This window comes from Dermacentor andersoni, chromosome 1, assembly GCF_023375885.2.
Source record: "Dermacentor andersoni chromosome 1, qqDerAnde1_hic_scaffold, whole genome shotgun sequence".
Lineage (NCBI taxonomy): Eukaryota > Metazoa > Arthropoda > Arachnida > Ixodida > Ixodidae > Dermacentor > Dermacentor andersoni.
Genome location: NC_092814.1, coordinates 263643395 through 263668189, shown reverse-complemented (window position 1 = coordinate 263668189; position 24795 = coordinate 263643395). Strand labels below are relative to the sequence as shown.

Sequence of the window (24795 nt, the reverse complement as noted above, 5' to 3'; positions counted from 1 at the left end):
GGCGTCAGGCGTGACCACCTGGCTACGAGGACGCGCTCAACTCGGGTTCTGGGAAACCCGTGCTTACGTGTGTGTGTAAGCCCTCCCGCTCAAAGGCGGCTCGGCTTCGACGACTGGTCGAACGGTTCTCTCATCTAGGGATCTAGGGAGCACGGAGTGTTTATAAGCGGCTGTTTGTCGGCTGCTTGGGAGTGCTCGTCATCGTGCTCGTCAGTGTGCTGTGTGCTCGTGTTCGACGAGCTGTGTGCTCGTATGCTGTATGCTTCGTCTTGCGGGCCCCATTTGGGAGTCGCGCTAGACTGTCGAATGTATCTCTTGTTCTAATGTAAAAATATGTAAATAAAACCCTGTACGCCTAGTTCCTCCCAAGTTCCTCTCTATGACCTACAGCCCTTACAACTGGATGCCAGTGGTGGGATCGTCCTCCAACAGGATCTTACAGCGTGAATTTTTGTTCTTTTTTAGAGTATTTGTGGATTTGATATTGTTTTGCGTGACCCTTTTTATTCATGTAGCCTTTGTTTTGTCCAGTATCACGGTGTTCTTGCATCTTTGACATGTTTTATTTTTGTGCGAAGAAATCAGTAGCCGTCAGTATTTGAAGGTGGCAATATCTCCTAAATCCTAAATATCATATATAGGAGGTATTTCCCCGAAGACTGCTGAAAAAATTTAAAGATGTCCTGGGAAAAATAGCACAATTCTAGTGCTTGAGCAGGATTACTCAAAGCGGACATCATTTGCAAGGGAAATGTAAATGCATAACTGAAGAATTATTAAAGCTCCCTAATTATTTTCTTACTTATTACCTTATGGCACATAATGCCATTTGCAAGTTGTAGCCGGGGAGACTGCAAAGCATATCCACTTGAAAAGAATTCTCAGCATGACACTAGTTTCGAGATATGCGCCGTCAAACTTGCGGTAAGCTTGCACCGTCAGTACACTCACTTTCTTTAACAAAACGCGGCTTTACGCATTGAAGCTCAAACGTAACTGAACAGCCAATGTGTTGCTTTGCACAGTTCGGGAATTAATATTTTGAAGCTGGTGTCACCCCGAGAGTTAATTCCAAGAGGATACGCCTGGCAAACCCCCCCCCCCCCCCCGCCCCCCGGCAACAATTTGTAAATTGCAATACGTGCCGTAAGGCAAACAGTTAAAAACTTGATTAGTGCATTCTAGTAATTAGCAAATTATGCATTTCGATTTACACTACAAATGATGTCCGCCTCTTTGAGAAATGCAGCTCAAGGAATACAGTTAGTCTACCTGCTACAAGTGATTTCTAAAAAGAAAGAAAAAGTAAAGAAACGCCGCAGTGTCCCCAGAAACACCCAGAATAAAGAAGCGTTCCTTCGCGGGCCAGTTGTTCCTCAAGCAGTGCACTGAACCTATCCTTAAGACCGTCATAGCTTTGTTACAGGCGGTGACCGCTAATACGCCAATTAATCGCGCTTCCCGGCTAATGCTATTAAAAAAATGGCGTTCGGTGCTCACACCTACTTCCGGACATTCGATAGACAAGCAATTCTCGGCGCTTCGCATTCTGCCAGATGAGACATCACAGAACTCCAGCGCTAACGCGGGCACAGAATCCGCTTACTGTCGTCCGGTGCACGGTAAGTGATTTCAGCCCGTCAACTAGCAACAAGGAAAGAGAGCCTTCTGCGAGGTCCTCGTTGGTTCTTTTTTTTTAATCATAATTAACGTACGCGCTATATGTGAAATTGCCGCTACTTCATTTGTCACTCGCGATAATGCAAAATGTGCGCCCTTCTTCCCGACCATTACACATGCCGCTCAATTTTTACCATTAGTTCGTCGGACTTCATCAACTTCAGCGGCACAAGAGGATGACTTTTTCTTTTGCGCCTTGTCTTTCACGCGTGGCTGCTCAGTCTTGTAATAATAATAGTAATTATAATGATAATAACAACAAGAAGAAGAAATAAATAAAAGGAAGTAGAAGATGAAAAAGAGACGCGAATGCATATGGGATGTCATACCAACAAGAACAAATTGCAATGCTCGTTAGATTCTTTGCTTGCGTGGTACTTTGGCGAATCACAATATGCACAGTCGAGGCAAAGCGGGGATATGTACTTACGGCTTCTTTATCGTCCGCCCTCTACGGCGTCTTTATCCGCCCTCTGTGGTATCTGTTCTTCCATAGAGTTGCACTGAAGTACACCAAGGAGCGGCGATGCGCACTGAAGAACTGTGATAACCGAGTGAGCAAATCAACTCTCGTGTAGCGATGACTGCAGGCAGAAAAAAGAAGAAGAAAATGGCAGACAGACGTTAGGGGGCAACTTAGGCCATCCTGGGAAACTCCCCGGCTTCGGTCGCAGAGGTAATTGGCGCCATCTATGAGGAGGGCGGAGCAGAAAATCCGTTTCCCTTGCATGGCCTCGTAGATCGTCGCGCGCCCTCGCGCCGATCCAGGTGGCTGATTTCACGACTCGTACCGCTCGTGCATCGTGCAGTGGTACACGAATACCTCGAAAACAAGTCCTCCAAGGTTGTTCCGGGTGCCTAAAGACAACAGGTGAGCGCCCAGACCCAAGGACATCAGAAGGCGCACGTACACGAACACAGCCCTGTCCATGTGTGGGCTCCATGAGCCTCCGGACGTCGTTGCGCCTTGATTGTGCCCATCTTCCCTCTTACCGGTAGAGAAAGCTGACAAATAGATGTTCCTCCTCATTGTCACCTGGTCTATGACTTGTGTTTTTCTGTGCCAAGTCTCATTCTGCAACTTCAGTAACTTAGCTTTCCATTCCGCCCTCAGTGTTTTTTCTGTGTGTCACGTTCTACAAACGTACTAACAGCTCAAAAATTGCTGTTCGTGTTTGTGTATTATCTCAGTAATCACCGATGTGAAAATCGCGCCAACCTTCATGTGTAGGCATAATACGCTTTTTTTTCTTCTGGAAAGCATGATCATTGCAAGTGTCCTAAATGCAGTTTTTTGCATTTCGTGTTTATTATACAAAGGAGTGCCCAGTAGGTACGACTTAGTGCCTTAAGTGACGTCATTTTACTGCTAAGCATTGCAGTCGGGGTGAAAGAAAAGTCGTGTTGTTGGCTTATTTTACCTGGTCGTTGATTGAGGAATAGGCCTTTCGGTGAATGTTTTCCATGTGCTGCTGCAAAAGCCGACTACCTTCCGTTCCCCCTTGCCACCGTTACTCTAGTTGTGGCCAAGTGCACAATAATGTTATAATGTGTATTTCAGTTTTTAGTACAATGTTATTTTTGTTCTGCCATGTCTTTTTCATTTTCTTCAGTAGTAATGAACATGTCACGCATTTCATATACTTTCGTGCAGGTTTATAAGTAAGCTCTTTTCTTTTGGTATGGCTGTCAATCAATCTTCGCATTTTACTCTATTTTTTAGATATTTTGCGTGTCATTGTTTTTGCCATTACCAGCGAGTTCTCCCTTTCTTTAGTTGTCATGACTATGTGATACACGTCGTCCAGTTTTGTACAATATCCTAGTGCATATATCAGAAGCTCGTCTACATTTCGGTCTTGAGGGCGTTATATAAAAATCTTGTTTCTTTTATATGTGTGTGTACATGAAACGGCCTTCGCGTTTTCTAGCGCTTTTTGTATTTCACTGTCTGTGAACTTTGTGTTTAGTACTCTTGTATATGTCATGCACATTTCACTTTTGTTAATTTTTTTCAGCGTGTATCACACTACGTTATATGAAAGAGAGAGAGAATAACTTTATTGAAGTGGGGAAAGGGGGATAGGGGATTAGGAGCTTGATGGGTGGCGCCCCAAGTCCAGGGCTCCACTGGCTTCTGCCGCTAGCCGAACGTGACCAAGAAGAGCCTTCTGCACCTTCGGATCTGAGCTGGCGAGTTGTGCCTCCCATTGCTCCAGTGTGTTTGTTAAATTATACCTAACTAAGTAGGCATTTAAATTCGGTGGTCTATTTTGGCATCCCCATGAGATGTGGTACAAAGACGGTGGTGAGTCGCTACACCACGGACAGGCACGCCCGTACATTGTTGGGAAAATTTTGCTCAATCTTAATAAATTTGGGTAGACCCCCGTTTGAATCCTGCGGAGATCTATTGCGTCTTCCCCTTGCAAAGATGTGTGGGGGGCGCCGTATCTTTGCCGCATGCCGCGCTGGTGGGCAAGAATATCGCGTGGTGCCATACGTGCCAGATCGTTATCCTCCTCCTCGCGACGGCTCTCCTGTGAAGTGGCGGGTTGTGAACGGGAGGGCGATGGTTGCTCCACTCAGTTCGTGAACTCTCGAGCTAGAGCGTCTGCTCTCTCATTCCCCTCCAGGCCCGCGTGTCCCGGACACCAGACCAGTCTGTATGTATTCTTGAGTTCCTTTCCCAGGAGGTGGCTTACCTTGAAAGGGAGACGGCCGTTCATAAAGAAGCGGCACGCTTCCTGTGAGTCTGAGATGATGGTGATGTACGACGGCCCCGTCCGTTCCCGGTCTTTGATTGCCAAGGCGATGGCGAAGCATTCTGCCTTGGAAATAGATGACGTGACCAGGGAGGCGCTTGACATTAGACTAGTCCTGTCGCTGCCTATGACAGTGACTATCGCACGCTTCCAGTTGTACTGAGAGGCGTCAACATAAACGGTATTCTCATTATTTCTGACTAGTTTGCCTAGCCATTTCACCCTCTCTTCTCTTCGCTGTTTGTTTCTGTCTTTGTGCATATTTCTCGGGACAGGAGCGACTGAGATCTTGCTTCGAACGGGACCAAGAATATCCACCAGTACCTCGTCCAAGTTTTGGGGGTGTGGTGGAATACCCGCCCTCACTAGGATCTCTCTGCCCGATTTCGTCTTGCTAAGTCGGTTTCTTTGTGAAATTAAAGTCGCCGCCTTGAGCTCGGCGTATGTTTTGTATAGACCAAGACCAAGGAGCTTGTCTGTCGGGGTGCCTACCGGTAAGCGCAAGGCCACCTTGTAGGCGCCTCTGCTAATAGTGTCAACCAGCTCATCCTCACTCTTGTTGAGTGTGTGAAAAGGGAGGCTGTATGTTAGTTTGCTGATAACGAGCGCCTGTATAAACGGACAGTGTCGCTTTCCTTCATACCTTGGTTTTGGGAGCTGATTCTTTGAATCAGCCTTGCCACTTGTTTTGTTGCCGACTTTAGTAAATTTATGGTGCGGCTGGCCCTCCCGTTGCTCTGAACCCAGAATCCCAAGATCCGAGCAACAGTGACCTCTTTGATTTGTTGATTTTCGATTGATATTTCTATGTCCCAATTACTTTTATATTGTTTCCCGTGGATGCGTATTATCTCCGATTTTTCGGGAGCACAGCTGAGACCGCTGGCCCTGGCAAAGTTTTCAACTGCAGTGGCCGCCTCTTGGAGGGTCTGCTCCTTCTCTGCTAGGGACCCAAGCGTGGCCCAAGATGATGTCGTCCGCGTAAATAGTATAACCCAGTATCGGGACACCGTCTAGGGTACGCGCAAGTCTACACATGGCGATGTTAAAAAGTAGAGGAGAGATGATCGCACCTTGAGGCGTACCTTTGTTGGGCATTTGAAACGGGTCGGATTTGACATGCGATATTCCTATCGTAGCTTTCCTCCCCGTGAGGCCTATGCTCTGATGTAATTAAATACATTTTCTCCGCAGCCAATTATATTAAGCTCGGAAAGTATCGATTCGTGTGATATGTTGTCAAAGGCGCCCTTCAGGTCAAGAGCTAACAATAGGTGCTCCCCACCCTTGGGTACGCCTTTGAGTACCTCTTCCTGCAACAGGAGGAACGCGTCTTGTGTTGAGAGGCCGTTGCGGAAGCCCAACATGGTGGCCGGGAACAAGCCCCTGTCTTCAATGAAGTTTTGAAGTCTCGTGTGTATGACCCGTTCAAAGAGCTTTCCCATGCAAGACGTCAGCGAAATGGGTCTTAGCGCCTGCAGGGAAGGCTTCTTTCCGGGTTTTGGTATTGTAATAATTTTTGCAGTTTTCCACTCTTCGGGGATCTTTCCCTTAAGCCAATAGATTAATAAAAATCTTTGTTTTTGGAAACGAAGTCAATAAAGCCAAACCAAGGATCTGTTGTGTTGGAAGTGGAATTTTTTTATGTCCCGGCACATGCTGGTATAATATAAGTATGGGCAAGACTGCGTGCGTGCCAGCGCATAGCCCACGGCGCACCACGCGCCAGCTCGCAAGCAATGCCCATGCGCGGCGTAGCGCGCGCATTGCTTGCGAGCTGGCGCGTGGTGCACCCGTGCGCGCGCGCGATTAAAAAAAAAAACAGAACGCGCAGCGTACAGGCAAAACCAAACAAAAAGTAAGCGGCGCGCGCGGCATAAGGGAAAGGGGATAAGGTAGAGGAGCGGGTAGGCATAATAAAAACAAAAAGAAAATAAAAACGACAGGGAGAGGAGGCGCCGCGCGGCTGCTGTTCCTGTTGCCATGACAACGTAAAAAATCGTGTGCGCCGCCATTTTGCTAGTGCATCGCCCTCCTGTTAGGGCCGTAACTGAAGGGGAAATTGGCGCTAGCGTCGAAAGAGTGTCTGCTTGAAAACAGCCAATGGCAGACATGCGGAGATTCACCCCTGTGCTTAGGCTTCGAGAATCCCTATGTTTATCGAGACGCCTTTTTCTCGGCCGGGTAGTGTTGGACACTCGCGGTGTCAGAGCAACGTGGACCAGGAAGGTGTCGGCATCGGTGGACGCATCAGTGATAACTAGTGCACCCAAACCGATATCAGGAATAATAATAATAATAATAATAATAATAATAATAATAATAATAATAATAATAATAATAATAATAATAATAATAATAATAATGTTTATTGCCACACAATATACAAAACAACACAAGCAGGCCGGTCTAAGCCTTAGTTGGCTTGTAGGACCGTGCCAATGAATATGATAGATTGCAAGGCAAAAAAATATGCATAAATTGATGAGACATAAAGAAAAAAAAATAAAACGAATGGCAAAAAATTGAAAAGAACAAGATAACATTTGGTTATCTACATATAACAAAAGTTGAAGAGGTAAATATTGCGATGCAAAAAAAATTTTAAAAAAATGTACAAGAGGTTAATTTTACTGTAGCTGCGTTAAGAAGTGTTTGAGCGTGCTTTTTGATGTCGCGTTAAAAATTTCTTCTGGCAATTTGTTAAATATGTCAGGCACCTAAGCACAGCGTCTGGCCGCGCCATACCTTGTGGCTGAACGCGGAACTACATAACGGACATGTTTTCTAAGCTCCCTTGCGGCGGCACATTTTTGTTTCAAAGCGGAATTCCAGAAATGTTTAACGAGAACTCTTTCTATAAGTAATGAATGGAAGTTCGGTAGACCAAGTTCACGGAAGATATTTGCAGATGTTACTATTGGGAAATTGTATGCAACATTTTTAAGAATGTTTTTTATAATCCGGTCTACCCTGTACCTCCAACGATCCGAACAAAAGCCAAAGACTGTAATGCCGTACCTCAACACAGTGTAACCTAGTGCATGTGCTATAATCTTTTTTTACAAACAAGGGTGCAATACTTTTGATATTAAACAACAGCCACGCTACTGACCTCAGTTTAGAACAGATAAGTGATAAGTGATGTTGCCAAGATAAATTACTATCGAAATAGATTCCGAGATATTTCACACAATCCACGTAGGGAATAGGCGTACATTTACAATGAACACAGTCTGACTCATGCAAGTAGAGAGGCATGTTAATAAGAGTAGTCTTAAGTGGGGAGCGAAAATAATAATAATAATAATAACACCAACGGCAATAATAATAATAATAATAATAATAGTAATAATAAAACGAACGTAATATAACTTAAATGCTAATGCAGCTATAGGTTATTTCTGCACTTAATTAGTACTGCATTTTATCTAGAACACCGGAACGTTTCCGTCGCATTGACAATGTTATTTCCGAGGGGATATCGTGAGCTTGCCTTCAACGCTTCCATCGCTCTCTTCGCACCGCTGGACAAGAGGCCGAGGGTTGCTCTGGAGCAGCTTAAGAGAAGTTATTGTTGCACGCTGGCCCACTTTAATGCGCAGTCATTTTACGGCACCTGTAATTAAGAAAGTTCTTGGTGCCATAGCTCATGTACGCATCTGAATAGAAAGAGAGATGAGGAGGCGGCAGTAACGGAGAGAGGCATCATCGGCACGCGCTCAGGAATGTACTCCCCAGGTTCATTGTATTTTGGCCCTTGCTCTACAATGATTCCTTTTTCTTTTAATTTTAAAGTGCTTTTTTTTTAAGCGAAACACCATCCTGGACTTTCTTGAGCATGGCTGCTGCGTGCTGCGTTCTTGCCGAGTAACTCACGCTTCAAAAAAAAAGTAGAATTAGGGATTGAGCCTCAGTAGCGCAGCACACTAGCCCGATGTTCTAACCATGAGGCCTCAAACACACACATACTACTATCGTGCCGATGCCAGTTAGCTCTTTGAGATGATCGCTGCGTGTGTCACATTGCGTATATAGCACGGAGGTCGCGCGCCAGTTTCTTCAACACCAAATATGCACGAATGAAACGGGCAAATTAGAACCATTTCATCAACCGCTGCACTTAAGCTCCGCTTCACATAGATTCCAAGATGTGTGTTGGTGGCGCATAACCTTTTTTTTATTAGGCTAGTTTTGGTATGGTATGGTATGGTATGAAGAACTTTATTGGGTCCTGAAGGTCAACCTTAGGTTGACGCGGGCCGCTCCCACGTTGGGACTGTCAGGCCGAGCCCTTCAGCCACATCGCGGGCCTTCTGGACTGCCCGTAATTGGTCAGAGAGTGATTCACTGTGTAACATTTGCCGCCACTATTCTTGTTCCTTGTAACAGTCTGCGAAGACCGCGGGGCACTGCCAAAGCATGTGGTCAAGAGTAATGATGCCATTGCACTTATTACAATTGGTTTGAGTTTCCCTCTCCGGATAGATCCTGTTAATAAAATCTGGACTTGTGTATGTCCTTGTCTGTAGCAAACGTAATTTGACCGCTTGGGCTCTGCAAAGCTTACCGTGTGGCAATGGGTATTCCCTTCTGCTTAAATAAGAGAGCTTCGTGATTTCGTTATATGTTAATAATCGTTCCCTGTGTTCCCCGGGTGAAGTGTAAGTTGCTCGGTCTTGAAGAGCACGGCTAGAAAGTCCTCGTGCTGCTTCATTTGCCACCTCATTGAGGTCTCTCCGAGCTCCGTCCTCCACCCCCAGATGTGCAGGAAACCAGCGGATTTCGATCCTCTCCCTGTTGATCTTCTCTAGTAATCTTGTTGCTATCCGTATCACATATCCGTTAGTAAAGTTGCGTATGGCTGTTCTAGAGTCGCTGTAAATATGCGTCCACCGATTAGCCCGAATGGCTAAGGCGATTGCTATTTGTTCTGCTACTGTTGGGTCCTTGGTATAGACGGTGATGGCATCCCGTATGTTACCTTGAGTGTCTACAACAACGGAGGTATACGCAACCTTATTTTTAACCCAGGCAGCGTCAACGAACACCGCCCGCTGCCTATGTTGATCGACGTCTTGAAGGAGTGCCTTCGCCCTTGCCTTCCGTCTGTCGAGGTTATGTGTCGGATTCATGTTCCTAGGGAACGGGGTCGCCTTTATTGTTTCTCAAAGTCCCGCTTGAAATTCTGTTAACAATTCTCCTTCGTTGGTGTAGTTGTGAATTTCTACGCCTATTTCTTCAAGTAGTGCCCTTCCAGGTCGTGTTCCCATTAGTCTCTCCTGGTGGGCCACCTGTTGAGCCTCAGCTATCTCTTCTAGTGTGTTATGCAGCCCTAGGCGCAATAAGCTATCATTGGCCGTGCTGATGGGAAGGCCTAGCGCAGTCTTTATAAGTCGTCTGATTAAAGCGTTTAGCTTGTTCTTATCAGCCTGTGTCCATTGTAACATGCCTGCCACGTACGAGAAGTGGCAAAAGGCGAATGCATGTACCAATATCATGGCACTGTCTTCTCCCTTATGCTTGTTGGTAATTCTACGCAGAACCCTAATGACTTCTTTTGACTTGTTAGAGATATGTTGTATCATCCTGCAATTAGATTCATTCGCTTGCACGAGAAGTCCTAGCACTCTAATAGTCTCCACCTGCCTGACTGGTTCTCCATTCTTGGCGCATATGCCAATGCGGTGTTCTTCCTCTGGGATATATCCGTTCGGCTTGCGCCCACGCTTACTGCTCCGTAGTACCAATAGTTCTGATTTTTTAGCAGAGCAGTCCAGTCCCATACCCTCAAGTATTGTTTCCACCACATAAATGCTTTCCTGTAGTTTGGTCTCTGTTTGTCCCATATTACCTTCGGCACTCCAGATTGTTACATCATCTGCATATATTGCAGAGTGGATACCCTCAATCTGCGCGAGACCTCGAGCCATTAAATAACATGGGAGATAGGACAGACCCTTGTGGTGTCCCACGATTCCCAAGTTCCAGGGTTGTCGATTGGAGTTCGCCTAACCTGAGACAAGCAGAACGGCAACTGAGAAAGGCTTTGACTATATTGTGCAATCGCTTACCCTACCCCATCTTCGAGAGGATATCCAATAAGGCCCTGTGCTTGATGCGATCAAAGGCCTTTTCTACATCTAGGCATAGGAGAGCTCTCGTATGTAGCGGGCTAGCAAGAATATGGTGATGTTTGATTGCATCTTGAGTCGAAAGTCCAGGAAGGAAACCGATCAGTTTATGCGGAAGAACATTTCTGTTTTTCTACATACTTAGTCTATTGAGTATGACATGCTCCATGGTTTTGCCCAGACATGATGTTAACGATATGGGTCTTAGGCTATCTAGATTGAGTTGCTTACTTGGTTTGGAAATAAGAATTGTGCTAGCAATTCTCCATTCCTTCGGCTAATCATCGTTTTTCCGGAGTTCGTTGAAATACTCTGTTAAATATTTTATGGAATCATCGTCCAGATTTTTCAACAGCCTATTGGAAATGCCATCTGGACCGGCAGCGGATCTACTGTTGAGGTCGTACAGGGCTGCGCGAACTTCGCTTTCTGTGAAGTCTGGATCCATGGCTCACAGTCTTCCCCTGTATATTCAGGCTGGTCTGTACTTTCATTGCTATCTTTCAGTGGTAAATACTTAGCTGCGAGCCGATCCAGAATGGCCTCCTCCGTTGTGTCCTGACTCTCGCGATGGACGAGTCATGCTACTGTTGTTCTCATATTAGTTTTCATGTCGTTCTGGTGAAGCAAATGTCTAAGTAATTTCCAATTTCCACCACGTGTGATTCGACCATCTATGGAATTACAAAGCTTATCCCATTGTTGTTTCTGTAAATTTCTGGAGTGTTCTTCTACCTCCCTATTCAAAAATGCTATGCGCTTCCTGAGTCTCCTGTTCAGCCGTTGCGTTTTCCATCTTCTGAACATAGATTCTTTGGCTTCAATCAATTGCGCCAGCCTACTGTCCATCATTTCAATGTCCTCCTCTGTGGTAAAATCCTTCGTTCCCACCTTTACATCTTCCCTGAGCTGAGTGGTCCAAGTTTGGAGTGTTTTCTTTTGTCCTGTCTCTGTCTCAGCTCTGATTTTCCTTGCTTTCCGAAAAAGATCCCTGTCAATGTGGTTAAAGTGCTGTATCTCATTACTGGGTGTTTCCAATAGTATTTGTAATATGTAATGATCAATACCCAGGTCAATATTGGAGTTATTCCAGCCAGCGTTCGCTAAATATGATACAAAAGTAAGGTCTGGGGTGGAGTCCCTGTATGTAGATGTACCACACCTAGTGGGATAAGCTGGGTCAGTGATGAGGGAGAGATTAAGATCTGTAGCTAGGTGCCAGAGTCCATTCCCTTTCTTAGTATTCCAGCGATATACCCAGGTTTGATGTGGGGCGTTGAAATCCCCTCCAATAATGAGTGGAGCGTGCTTAGTAACAGCCATAGTCTTATGAAGAGGTGCCCTGAAACTCTGTTTCATGTCGCTAGGGCTGCTATAAACATTGAGACAAAAGAGGCCGCGGCTACCCGGTCGCCGGAGGGCGGGATCAGGCCACTCGGCTGGCATGAACCGACGACAAGGATTGATCAGAAGCGGAGGAAAGAATCCTTACAAAATATGGCCCTGCTGTTTTACACCCCAGTGCCTGAGTCGTCGTGAAGTGCTCGCCAGGCATACGCTGCTGCTCGTTTGCTGCATGGGGGGGGGGGGGGGGGGGGGGGAATTCATCGTCTGAATATTTCAAGTTGTCGTTAAAACTGAATCTGCCTGCATTCAACACGACGCTATTCAGTTTTTTGTTTTTCCTTTATTGAACATTTCGACGTCAATTCACACTCAAACAAGGAATATATCAACGTTTTTGTCAAGAATCAATTCAAGCAGCATGTATAGAGATAACTTTAAAAAAAAAAACATTTTTTTTCACCACTTCGTGTACCGCAAAGGCTGCGATTCTTCAAAAACGATATGCACCATGAGTAATCATAGCACGCTTGGGGAAGTAGCAGAGACGCAGCTGCCATTTTTAACAAGCACATGCAAAAGGAGGGAGTAGGAAATGCTTGGAGACCGCAACAAAGAGTCATTCAGATTGATGGCTTCACGAGAAAGTTAAGTCACTCGTCTTTTTTTCTCTCAAGTGGGCACGGTTTCGGGCATGCAGCTAACCTCATCGTACCTCACAAGTCTCACAAGTTTGATTTGGTAAGCCAGAGGGAACGATCGCGACGAAAGAACCAGCCGATGGATGGGCTCGCTTCCCATCGGCATTATTTTAACGTGGCGTTGTTTATCTGGCTTTATTGTGATAGGATGACGTTGCAACGTCAACGAAACGCTCGCTGCACTGAATTAGATTGGGTGTGATGTGCTTCACGTTGCGTCTTGGATACGTGTCCGGTCTTTCTCATTCTCACTAAGAAATATTATGGCATAGACCAGGGATGCTATTCTGGAGATCTTGGAATTCGGCCAGGTTGTCAAGTTCTGCAATGACACCATCTTGAGCCGATCAGCGAGGCTGTAGCAGACTTTTGGGCCAATCAGAGAGGCCGTAGCAGTCCCTTGGGCCAATCAATGCTGAGAAGATGACTAATTCGACAATATGGCGGAATTTCACGATGTCCAGAATAGCATCCCAGAATCCGTTACTTTTGCACATCTGTTTAAAGCACGCACACTTAATCTCAACCAAAGTCGTGAGCTGTCGACGCATTCCGCGCTATAGGCTGGCAATTTCATGACGGGACAGCTGACGTCACAGCCATGCCGAGCGAACACTGGCAGCAAGCATGCGATAGGAACGCCTGAGCGTTATAGCGGTTGTTTCTTCGTGTTTTTTTTTTTTCAGCTTCCGAGAAGACATGGCTGCGCCCTAGAAGCGCTGTAAATTCAGATTTGTAGCAACTGTTGCGATAATAACCATGCGCCACTTTCCTCGCAATCACGTCAATTGAATTCTGGAGTATTACGTTCCGAAACCACTATTTGATTATAAGGCACGCTATAGCGGGGAACTCCGGATTAATTTTGACCACCAGGGGATCTTTACCGCGCCCCCAGTGCACGGGACACGGGCGTTTTCGCATTTCGCCCCCATCGAAATGCGGCCGCCGCGGCCGGGATTTGATCCCGCGACCTCATGCTTAGCAGTGCAACACATATAGCCGCTAAGCCACCGCAGCGGGTTACATGCGCGTACTCGGCCTAAACTGAGAGGAAAAAAAGAGGAGGACACTTGAGAAAACCACCAGGAACGTGTATACAGTGGCGGCAGTTTGACATTTTAACACAGCAGTTAACATTTCAGGTTGCTATTACTGTTTGAGAGCGGTCTATACAGGCTCACGCTGAAAGCTCCAGTTACTGGAGTGTAATTGCGCCCTGTATCAACACTGTCATGGAGGCTTTCCCGTTCGCAATTGCCTGGTAATGGGAGTGAAGTGCCTTAAGCGATATGCTGTAAAAGCGAAGAGAGGTCACCGAGGTCTTTGACGTTAGCCGAGCCGAAACCGCGGCCGCACTGGCATCTTTACAACAATGAAGGGTCATGGCGGATGCCATAAAACTGCGGCTGGTAGAGATGACAGCTGGGCGTGCTGGTACGGATGCACTGCAGCAAGCAGTTTGTATAAAGGCTGATAGAGCAGATAAGTGCAAGAAGAAGGTAAAGACGCGCAAGGAAGAAATCATGGAGCAAATCTGAGGCAGTACACGTAACGATTAGGCCGTAAGATAACGCGTCCTTCAAAAATAGACGGGATTCACTGAGCCTTTTGTCACTCGACTCTTTCCTTTTGTAAGTACAACGCACACACTTCCGTCATGGTTAAAAATCTTAAATTGAACACAAACACATCCACATGAACACCACGTACTGTAGACTTTACATTTAGTATGCTCGAAGTTTTTCAGAGCTGTGTAAGCACACGGACAACGTTACCAGCCTTTACATTGACGTACAGTCGAGCGCGATTTGAAGGTTATCGCGCGAGCGTCGACCGGGAACGCGAACAGCGCCATGGCCCAGAATTCTATGCCAAGGCGAGGGAGGTATCAGGCCTGTTTCCCTCACTCTTTTTGCTGTTCCTTCAGCAGCCGTCACTCCCTGCTGGGCTATCAGTTTCTTTCTTTTTCTTTTTTTTTTGGTTCTGCGAACAGGCAGTGATCGTAGTGCGCACGACGTATTCTGCGGTATTATCTGAAATTGGACGTTACGAAGCTGTATCTAGCCTATGTAACGTCATTGCTGCTGAGCCAGGAAGAATGGGTGACCAAGAATATTAGCTTAAGCCCGCGAAGATACGAGGTAACCAAGTCCACACTTTATCGCAACAAATGGAAAGCTTAGAATAGAGAGAAAGGGCGGTGAGTTTGTCGCGGGGTGATGGTTGTTGTATGTAACAGCGAACGAGGGAGAGAAGAGTGCGAAATCATGATTTTTCCTGTCCCGAAACCGGCCGCCAGGTGCCTGGAGTGCTGGGCAGGTTGACGCTCGCGCGATAACCTTCAAATCGCGCTCGACTGTACACTACAACTGCGGTTCAAGCATACGATAGTGGGGTGATAACAACTCTCGGCGCTTTTCGACGGGGCCACGTTACAAAGCGCCGTAAGCGCACACTTTGGTCTATCTGAACAGGCATGTGTTGGTTCTTGTGTCTGGTCTTGTTACACGCGCGCCGATAGTCAGTCTAACGCGTGGTCTCTTCCTCACCCAGCGAGCAGCAAGGAAGAAAGCAGAAAGCAAGAGAACAGTTGAAAAAAAAAACATTCGTGAAAGACAACCGTTAGAGTTCTTGCACTCTCAAAGCTCGCAAATATCAACTACTCTTGGTGCCACAGTGCTACACGCCATTCGACAGTGTAAACGCGGACGCCAAACCTCTTATACAACTTCAACTCGGCACCATGAGGACCGCAATACTGCTTTAACACGAACTGGGTACATTTTCCCGGCACGCCCTGAACTCACTGTAGCACGACATCCCTCGCTGCGTCTCTACACCAACGACTAAATGAGTGTCACAGGTGGAACACACGCACGCGCTCACGCACACACACACACACGCATACTCACACGCGCACACGCGCAGACACATCACTGTGCAGTAGTGCAACACCTGTGACGCGTCAGTGGAGCAGGCAGGGCACTTATTATTTTTTCTTTCTTTCTCAGTGCAGCACCAGGGCTCAAGTTCAGTGTCGATGAAAATCGGTGGGGCACGACCGTCTGATCGACGGCGTGCGGTCGTCTTTGGGATGGCGCAGCTGTGCGTCGGCGCTGCGCTCGTAGGGCTGGTGTGGCACGCAGATTCGGTTGCGCCGCTGGAGGTAGCGCAGGAGAGCCGGGGACGCCGTGGTCCCGTCTCGTCATCTTCTCCAATTCATGTGAGCCGGTCAGAATGCGCCGGTGGCTCCATCACACCTGCGTGCTCGCCTTGAGCGGCGACGAGTTCTTGAAGCTGAGCCGGAACGAGTGCCGCATGGACACTATGATGGTCGAGTTGTTGTCTTCCTGCTCGTACGAGGCGAAGCGGCTCTTGGGCGGCTTGTAGCGATGGCCACCGCAGGTGCAGCGAGTCGCGAACTCGCGCTTGAAGCGCTCCTGTGGACACGAAGGAGGGAGTGGTTGGGAGGTGTAGTGAAGGAACAAAAAAAGGAAGAGCGACATTTTGGTTGGGTACGCCGAGCACAACAACGAATGAAAAAGTGCAAGGTTCCGTCAGGTTGAAAAAAAAGAAAGAGGCAACAGTTCTTCTAGAAGCGGCGTAAATATGCTGCTATACGGCCGCTTCCTTAGTAAAGCTTTCGATAAGGTGCCTCACGATAAACTAATACTTAAGCTCAACACTACGACAAAATTCCCTAATTACTTGCTTCTCGGATCGCAGAATATTTCCCCACTTAAACAAGTTACTAACTACAAATATTTAGGCATCACCCTGTCAAGCAACCTATCCTGGAACTTTCAAGTTAACAATATAACTGCCTCCACCTTTCGCAAATTGTGTTATTCTTAAATGCAAACTTAAAGAAGCTCAGGGCAACATAAACAGCCTTGAGAAATACAAAGGCAGGTTGTTCGGTTTATGCAGGACAAATTTTCAACCCTCGGATGTCCCACTGAACTAATGTGGTCTAATGACATTCCGTTACTTGAATTGCGTAGGGAAACATTACGGCTTCAATTTATTTACTAGCTCCCCAATAACCACACGATCCCACAATGTATATAAATCCAGTAGATGAGACCAATTCGATATAGAAATGCTTTAACCCCTTATTTTGCCAAACTAACAAATTTAGCTATTAATTTCTTCCCCGCACCATTAATGATTGGAATCCCTTTGCTTGGTGATAATAGTGTTTGCCCTTTTGTAATATTGTGTTCACGTTTTGCTCATTGTTTTGCTTATTTTGCCCTTCCTGCATAGACCTCGTGTCCGAAGTATGTATTAAAAACACAATAAAAATAATAAAGTGTTTTTTTATACCTGCGTCATGTAGGTTACACGTTCCGCTATTGCAATACGCACCGCAAGGTAATTAGTTGAAATCTTAATTAGTGATTTTTAGTAATTAGTAAATTGTGCAGTTAGAGTTCTGCAAATTATGTCCGCCTCTCTGAGTAATCCAGCTCAAGGACTGGAATTGTGCCCGCTGAACATAATTACACTTGTCGCTTCGCAGCCCTTGCCTTAGTTACGTGACGTAGAAAATAGCACGGATTTCGAGTTTGTAAGTTGCGCCTTACAAAAACCGCTTAAGTAAATGAGTATTACGGACACTCTACCGACTCAATAGACAGGCCATCTCTGTCTATCTGAAGGCTCTCGCTCCAGGCGAGATAAAAGACGTCAGAATTAATAAACGCAAGAAGGTCCTCGCTATCGATGTTACTAACGGAAGCGCCTGGGATCTGTTGATGAAAATTACGCAGCTAGATGACCTCAAAGTGCGCTGGCACATTCCACTGAACTTGGGAAACACCGCAGGCGTGGTTTACAACATCGATGTCTCAAGCTGTGACAGTGACCTGCCAAACAACGACAGGCAGCATTGCCATAATACAAACTCGTCGTATTGGTAAATCAACTTGCGTGAAGCTCCTCTTGAAAGGTGATTGCCTACCATCGCACGTGAAGGTCGGCCATTTTCATCATACGGTACGGCCTTTCGTGCCCAAGCCCCTACAGTGTCGGAATTATAAGAGAATTGGAGACGTGAGTGTTGTTTGTAAGAATCCAGGCATATGCCCACGGTGTTCTGAGTCACATTGCTCTGACACTTGATCTGCAGCGGACTTCAGGTGCTCCAACTGCAAGGGCGCATACGATGCGACTTTGAAAGATTGTCTGTTCCAGAAAAATGAACGGAGGATCTGTTAGAGACCATTCGACACATAAAGAAGCCGCGACTAAGTTGAGACGCCGACGTTCCCGGCACCGCAAGTTAAGAAAACACACTGATACTTCTAAGCAAGGGCACAATTCGGCGAAGATTGGTCGTCGACCACTGACTTCGTGCATTAGCAGCGCAGATGAGAGATGGACGCCCACCATGGCTGATTCAAGTAAAGCATGGCCACCTCTAAAGAAGCCACGCCAACTCGCAGAACCACGAGACACGACTCGTCCATTAACTACGAATGGCCCTACAGCAGGCCCTGCTAGAGACCCTGCAGTGGTCCGCGCAGAAAGCCAGAACTTGCGAGTGCTTGCCATGCTGAAGTCCCTCATGAATATTATGCTTACATTACAGACGAACTTGCACACCCCAAATGTTCGCAGCCCACTGCAGATACTGGACGCGACGAATCCACTATTTGCAACCCTTGAATAGCATCATGGCTCATTCACCGTTGTCGTTTCTGAAAGATGTCAAGGAAGCATCACTTTTTCAGTGGAATGCTCGAGGCCACAGATCCAAAATTTCGAATTTTCGACCATTCATTCTCTCGAACAAATTTCCCATCATCGTTATCCGCGAACCAAACCTTCAAACTACAATCCGCTGTCGAGCTATGAATCTCTCATCAACGACGTGTATGTCCTCTGCCAGGTCATCGTTTATGTTCGGTGTAAAATCACTAACGTGCTACATTCACTGTTGCTTCCTGACGACGACCAATATGTGCGTTTAACGGTGAAAATAAAGAAACTTACATTCAGTCTTGTCGCTGCATATATTTCTCCAACCAGCTGTTTTGACACGCAACGACTAGGTGCTTTATTATCCACAACACCTGGACCTTGGATTCTTAGTTTAGATTTAAGAGCACATCACCTGCTCTGGGAGAGTTTGAAGATGGAAGTGTTTGCATGGGCCCAAGAGCTTTGTTGTCTCAAAGACGGCAGCCCGACATACTTACGGGAACTGACCTACAGCAGTTGTCTGGACTTTTGTCTCTCAGTGTCTTCGAAGCAGTGTAAAACGGTTCTCAGACATAGAAACCACATGGAAGTGATCACGTTTCTACTTATTTGCAGATCAAGGGAGTTGCCAAGTATCTACCTACTGCCCTTCGCAGAACAGGCTGGACGAAGCCCAGGCCACCCATCATTCCTAGAGAATCAGATTCGAAATGCATTGCAAGAGGCAATGTTCACTTTTAGACCTTCTACAAAGAATACAGAATACGAGGGTGTTGGAAAGGCTTTGAGCGATTCGCCGACGAGCAGAAAGAAGATACAGGCACACAAAACGTATTCACCATCTGAAGGAGATGAGACGGATCCAAAAGAAAATACAGCGCCGCATCGCACGTTACAATCTCAAAAGTTGAAATCCTTTTGCAAAACTTTGGATCCTTGTAAGCCTCTGCCCCATATATGGAGAACTCTGCGTGGCCTACAATCGTCTCCGCAACAGCGCCACCCTTTTAAGTCTCTTTCCCTATATCAAGGACGACGTGAAATCGACGTCGCTGAGGACTTCTGCGCGAGAATTGCTGGCTTGCCGTCACTGCCTGTATCAACATCATGTGATGTTGCGGCCTCCTAGGACCCCTGGATGGATCTCATGTTCTCTATGCTAGAAGCTGCGCTAGCGACTTGTAGGAAGTCATCATTGTCTGCGCCCGACGGGATCACATACAAGGCACTTGGAAACTTAAGACAAAAAGCCCGCAGTGTACTCTTGAAGAGATACAAAGAATCCTGGCACGAAGGATTGTGATTCCTTGTCAGTGGAAGGTCCGCCGCCTAGTACCTTTGTTTAATAGTTCTAAATATCCATTACAGTTGACATCGTGCCGTCCCATCGCTCTTGCCCGTTTTGTTGGGAAACTAATGGAAAGGATGATGTTTACACGTCTTGAATGGTACTTAGAGCATCATGAAGTATATCCGAATGCAAAGGCGGGCTTCCAGCGTGGTCAGTGATCCATCGGTAACGTGCTTAATTTGGTGTCTATCCAACATCTATACAACATCAAAAGAGCGTGAAAGGATTAACGGTCGCGATATTTTTGATGTCGAACGCGAATATGATAATGTAGCACACCAAGTAACCCTCGATGCTTTGACAGATGTGGGCACTGGTGGCCGTGCACTGCGCTGAATTCACAGAATAGACCTTTCTTCGTGCTTACAGAGGATTGAATGAGATCCCACCATCTAACTAGCAGAGGTCTGCCGCAAGGCGAAGTGTTAAGGCCCAGCTCTTCAACGTAGCACTGTTGGGCCTTGTTGGATCATTGCCAAGGACGGTCCAGATAACGATCTATGCAGAGGATATCTGTATCTAGCGTCCAGCGTGATACGTCCGCATATATGAGCGAGGATGCAGAAGGTGGTCACACAAACGTCTTCTTGCCTGTATACGAAAGGTCTGTAACTCTCCTCAGAAAAGTGCCGACTAGTCTCACTCACACACCAAACAACCAGTCCATATGTCATACGCATATATTGAAAAATAATTGTTTATGAAACAAAGCACCGTTTTCTTGGAGTCATCATTGACCGTGATTTGTCTAGGATGCCACATATTTAATATATGAAAAATAAGTTGACTACAATAGCCCATGTATTCAAAATTGTTGGTGGAAAGTCTTGGGGCGCATCTCTGCAACTGATGGTACAGCTGTCACATGAATTATTTATGTGCTTCCTAAGAGATAAGCTGCCCCTGTTGGGAAGCACTAGTAAAACTGACATTCGCCCACTCCAGAGCATACAAGGCCAAGTTCTACGGACGTGCCTCGGCCTCCCTAAGTGTGCATTCAGAGCAGCCACAACCGCCGTAGCGCGTGACCACCCTTTAGCAACATACATTGCAGTAGACGCTCTAAGAGTGCACATTCGACATGTCGCAAGAACACCCTCTCACCATCTCGCTTGCCTGCCAACAACTAGGCCGCATACGAGTTTGGACCGTCTCGTGACTACTCATGGAGCATCGCTGCCATCGAATTATGTCCCAGAAGCATGGCCTTCGTTGCCATGGTCGCCGCATTCGCCTCGGGTATGCCATACCATTCCAGGCATCAAGAAGAAGGCACAAATGCCATCAGCAGCACCGAAGAAGGCAGCATTATTGGTATTACATGAGGTCCACAGCGATCGCTTACATGTTTACACCGAGGGGTCGGTCATGCACTCCAGTTCAGCAGCTGCAGTATTTGTCCGAGCAAAATCTACAGTGATAAAATTCTGGACATCGCACTTGACATCTACGGCGGCTGTCGTACTTGCGGCTCTGTGTGCAGAAATTAAATTGATTCATCAGGAAACGCCCCAGAAATGGTCCATATTCTGCGATTCCAAGACCGCCCTCCAGAGTTCGCTCTCTGCATTACGCCATGGAACCTACGAACGACTTGTCGCGGACACACTGGAAAGTTACCATCCTGCACTTGAGAAAGGACACGACAACGTGTTTCAATGGTTGCCAAGTCATTGTGGTATCCTTAGAAACGAGCAAACGTACCCGCTCCATCTTCACATACCAGTGACGATTGTGTCGCTATCCCGTTTCAAGAACAGACGCAGCGGGAAAGCTCCGTCCATGCGCTTGCTCGCGAGCTCATCTTGGTCCAATAGAATTCGGCAGATTCTAAAAACCAGCGCCTTTGTTCCCTAGATCCTGATCTAGAGCCTTCCATATGGTTTACCACGACGGGAAGTAGCTCTCATCTGTCGCCTATGGCTTGGAGTAGCTTTTACCAATGCGTACGCCTACCTCATCCGAATGGCCACAAGTCCAGATTATGAATCTTGAGGGTGCAGAGAAACGACAGCGCACCTTCTGTGTGATTGTCGTCGTTTCAGTGCACAAAGAAAAGTACTCAGCACCACGCTCAACAGGATTCATAACCGTCCCCTTCGGAGCTCAGAATTCTTGGACCCTCGTCCCAGCCGACGTCGGCTCAAGCTGCTTTAAAAGCGCTAGTGTGGTTTTTTTTCTTGTTTTTTTTAAGCAACGGACCTGGTCGAAGAACTATAGTGTGTGCCGAACGGATGCGTTCTTTTTTTTTATCTTCTCTTGTTTTGTCATCTTTTCTGCCCTTACGTAACCCACTCCCCTGTGCAGATTAGCCAGTCGGACACTCAGTCTGGTTAACCCCTCTGCCTTTCACCTCTTGTTTTCCTTCCTTCCTTCTGATATATATTGTTTGATATTATACCACCTGCTATTATAGAGTATACTTCCATCCAACGCAGCTAGGCAGCCCTGCGGAACGCGCTCCGTCGTTTTGGCAGCGCATAAACCAACGGAACTAACGAAGGCGCTAAAAAAGAAATATTTTTTTTAAATGCAAGAGGATCGAGTTTTCTTGTTTTATTAAAATGAGCATAAATATCAAGCGCGACTGGCCTCTCGAAGCACTTTGCGTGTGTTCGCGGGCTTCTTTCAGGCTCGGAAAAACTCTTATGTAGCTCGTATTGAGCAATAGAAAGCTGTATCGGGAGTTTTTCGTGCTGGTCTACAATTTTCTCATTGACACTTTAATCTAACTATAATATTTGAGAAGTTGGTGAATTAATTAAGACTAATTATCTGATTGGGTGGAACGAAAATACCTTAAGTATCTCCAAGCGACGGCAGACAACATTACCTTCGATATGTCCAGCTACGAGGCATTCGCATATTTTTAAACTCAGGATAAAGTTAGCAGGGACACAGATTAGACAGACAGACAGACAGACAGACAGACAGACAGACAGACAGACAGACAGACAGACAGACAGAGACAGACAGACAGACAGACAGACAGACAGACAGACAGACAGACAGACAGACAGACAGACAGACAGATAGATAGATAGATAGATAGATAGATAGATAGATAGATAGATAGATAGATAGATAGATAGATAGATAGATAGATAGATAGATAGACAGACAGACAGACAGACAGACAGACAGACAGACAGACAGACAGACAGACAGACAGACAGATAGATAGATAGATAGATAGATAGATAGATAGATAGATAGATAGATAGATAGATAGATAGATAGATAGATAGATAGATAGATAGATAGATAGATAGATAGATAGATAGATAGATAGATAGATAGATAGATAGATAGATAGATAGATAGATAGCCGGACGGACGGACGGACGGATGGATGGATGGATGGATGGATGGATGGATGGATGGGTGTGTGTCTGGCAACAGCCCAGAGGCCTCAGAGAATACAGAACGTGGGGCCCTATGCAGCAAAACTATTCCAATCTGCTTTATTCCAATCTCCTGACGTGCAATGTAGGTAACCTCCGACGCAAGCACCTAGCGATGTCGTGCAGCGTTGCCTGAATAGCCCAATCAAACTCTCTCCTCGTTTGAAGGAAGTCACTTTTGTTTGCTGTGTGACGAAGAAGATCGGCAGGCTGAAAAGCCCCATTGCCATCGCGTGGCACGTACCCTGTTCGTTCGCTGGCTGCGCCCTACCTATTGGTGCTGAGTTTGTCGCTGCTGCTCTATGAGCCGAATAAACCCCCCTTTACAATTGGTGGAGGTGCTGGGTACAACCAGAATTCTGGAACTTCGTAATGGGACACTGCAGACCGTCTTCATAATGCCGGAAGAAGGACCACCACAACCACTACCCGCTGCCCAGGTGACTACCGTGGTCTGCCCCGGCCCGTTGCGGCAACGCAACCCACCCATCTTCAGTGGTACCGAAGACCATGACGTAGAAGACTGGCTCGCTGACTACGGCCGGGTGAGCATCCACAACCACTGGGACGACACCAAAAAACTTAATTACGTCTCGTTTTATTTGAGCGGTGTCGCCAGCGTGTGGCACCGCAACCACGAACGTGATCTGACGACGTGGACGGCCTTCAAGACTAACGTGACAGAGGTATTTGGGCCCCCCGCGGTTCGCAAGCTTCGCGCCGAGCAACGTTTGCGTGGCCATGCGCAAGAATGCGGGAAGACATTTATGAGCTATATAGAAGATGTTGTCGACCTCTGCAACCACGTTGACGTCGCAATGGCTGATGCCGAGAAGATCCGCCATATCTTAAAAGGCACTGAAGACGACGCCTTCCAGATGCTGTTGGGGAAAAATCCCTCGACAGTCTCTGAACTCGTCAGTCTGTGTCAAAGGTTCGACGAACTGCGCAAACAACGCGTAGCCACCCGCCAATCTACACCTCAGGCCACTTCAATGTTGAGCTTGGCTGCTGCCCCGGATAACACTTCGCTGCTGCTACAGATCAAGGAGTTCGTCCGTGAAGAGGTGGCTCGTCAGCTTTCCTTGATTCCACTTGCACACGGCCTGCCGAGTACTCCGTTGGCACCCGCTCTCCCATCTGTCATCAAGGAGCAGGTAGCCGACCACATTTCACCTTCTCTTCAGCAGGCTCCGACGGCCGCTCCCCTGACGTACGCCGAAGTCGCGATGAGGCCTGCGCCACAGACCTACGACCCCCTTCACCCACCTTTGCGCCTACCCATATCCCCTCCAGTACGTCCACTGGTGCACTATGCACGACCTCAAGAACATTGGCGCACGGAAGACAACCGTCCGATTTGTTTTTATTGTGGCCGTGATGGACAAGTGGCACGTCACTGTCGCCTGCTTATACCGAACGTCCCGAACAATGTGCGTCCGTATGCGCCAAGTTTCCAACAACGCCGCAACTATTCGGACGCCTTTGAATCTCCTTCTGCCGTCGACACCGCATTCTCCGCCGCTCGCCGTTCATCTTCCCCTCGCCGCCGCTCGCTTTCCCCCATGCACCGGCGGCGGAGCCCTTTGCGCCAGGAAAACTCAATATCGCAGTTCAGGAGGCGAGAACTGCGGTGCCAGCGAAATGTATAAGGCCTCACACTTCCCCGAAGAACGTTATTGAAGTCGCAATAGAAGGAACATT

General features: G+C 46.9%; 1 protein-coding gene across 2 annotated transcripts in view; it reads right to left on the bottom strand.

Moving 5' to 3' along the window:
* Positions 1 to 12246: 12246 nt before the first annotated feature.
* LOC126548160 (RYamide receptor-like) overlaps positions 12247 to 24795 on the bottom strand; it is a 331757-nt gene continuing 319208 nt past the window's right edge. Inside the window, exon 4 of one of the 2 annotated variants that reach the window (XM_050196286.2) lies at positions 12247 to 16067. In XM_050196286.2, coding sequence (XP_050052243.1) covers positions 15882 to 16067 — 186 coding nt within the window. In that variant the 3' untranslated portion in view covers positions 12247 to 15881. The remainder of the gene's footprint in view (positions 16068 to 24795) is intronic. The other variant, XR_007602875.2, reaches the window with a different exon arrangement.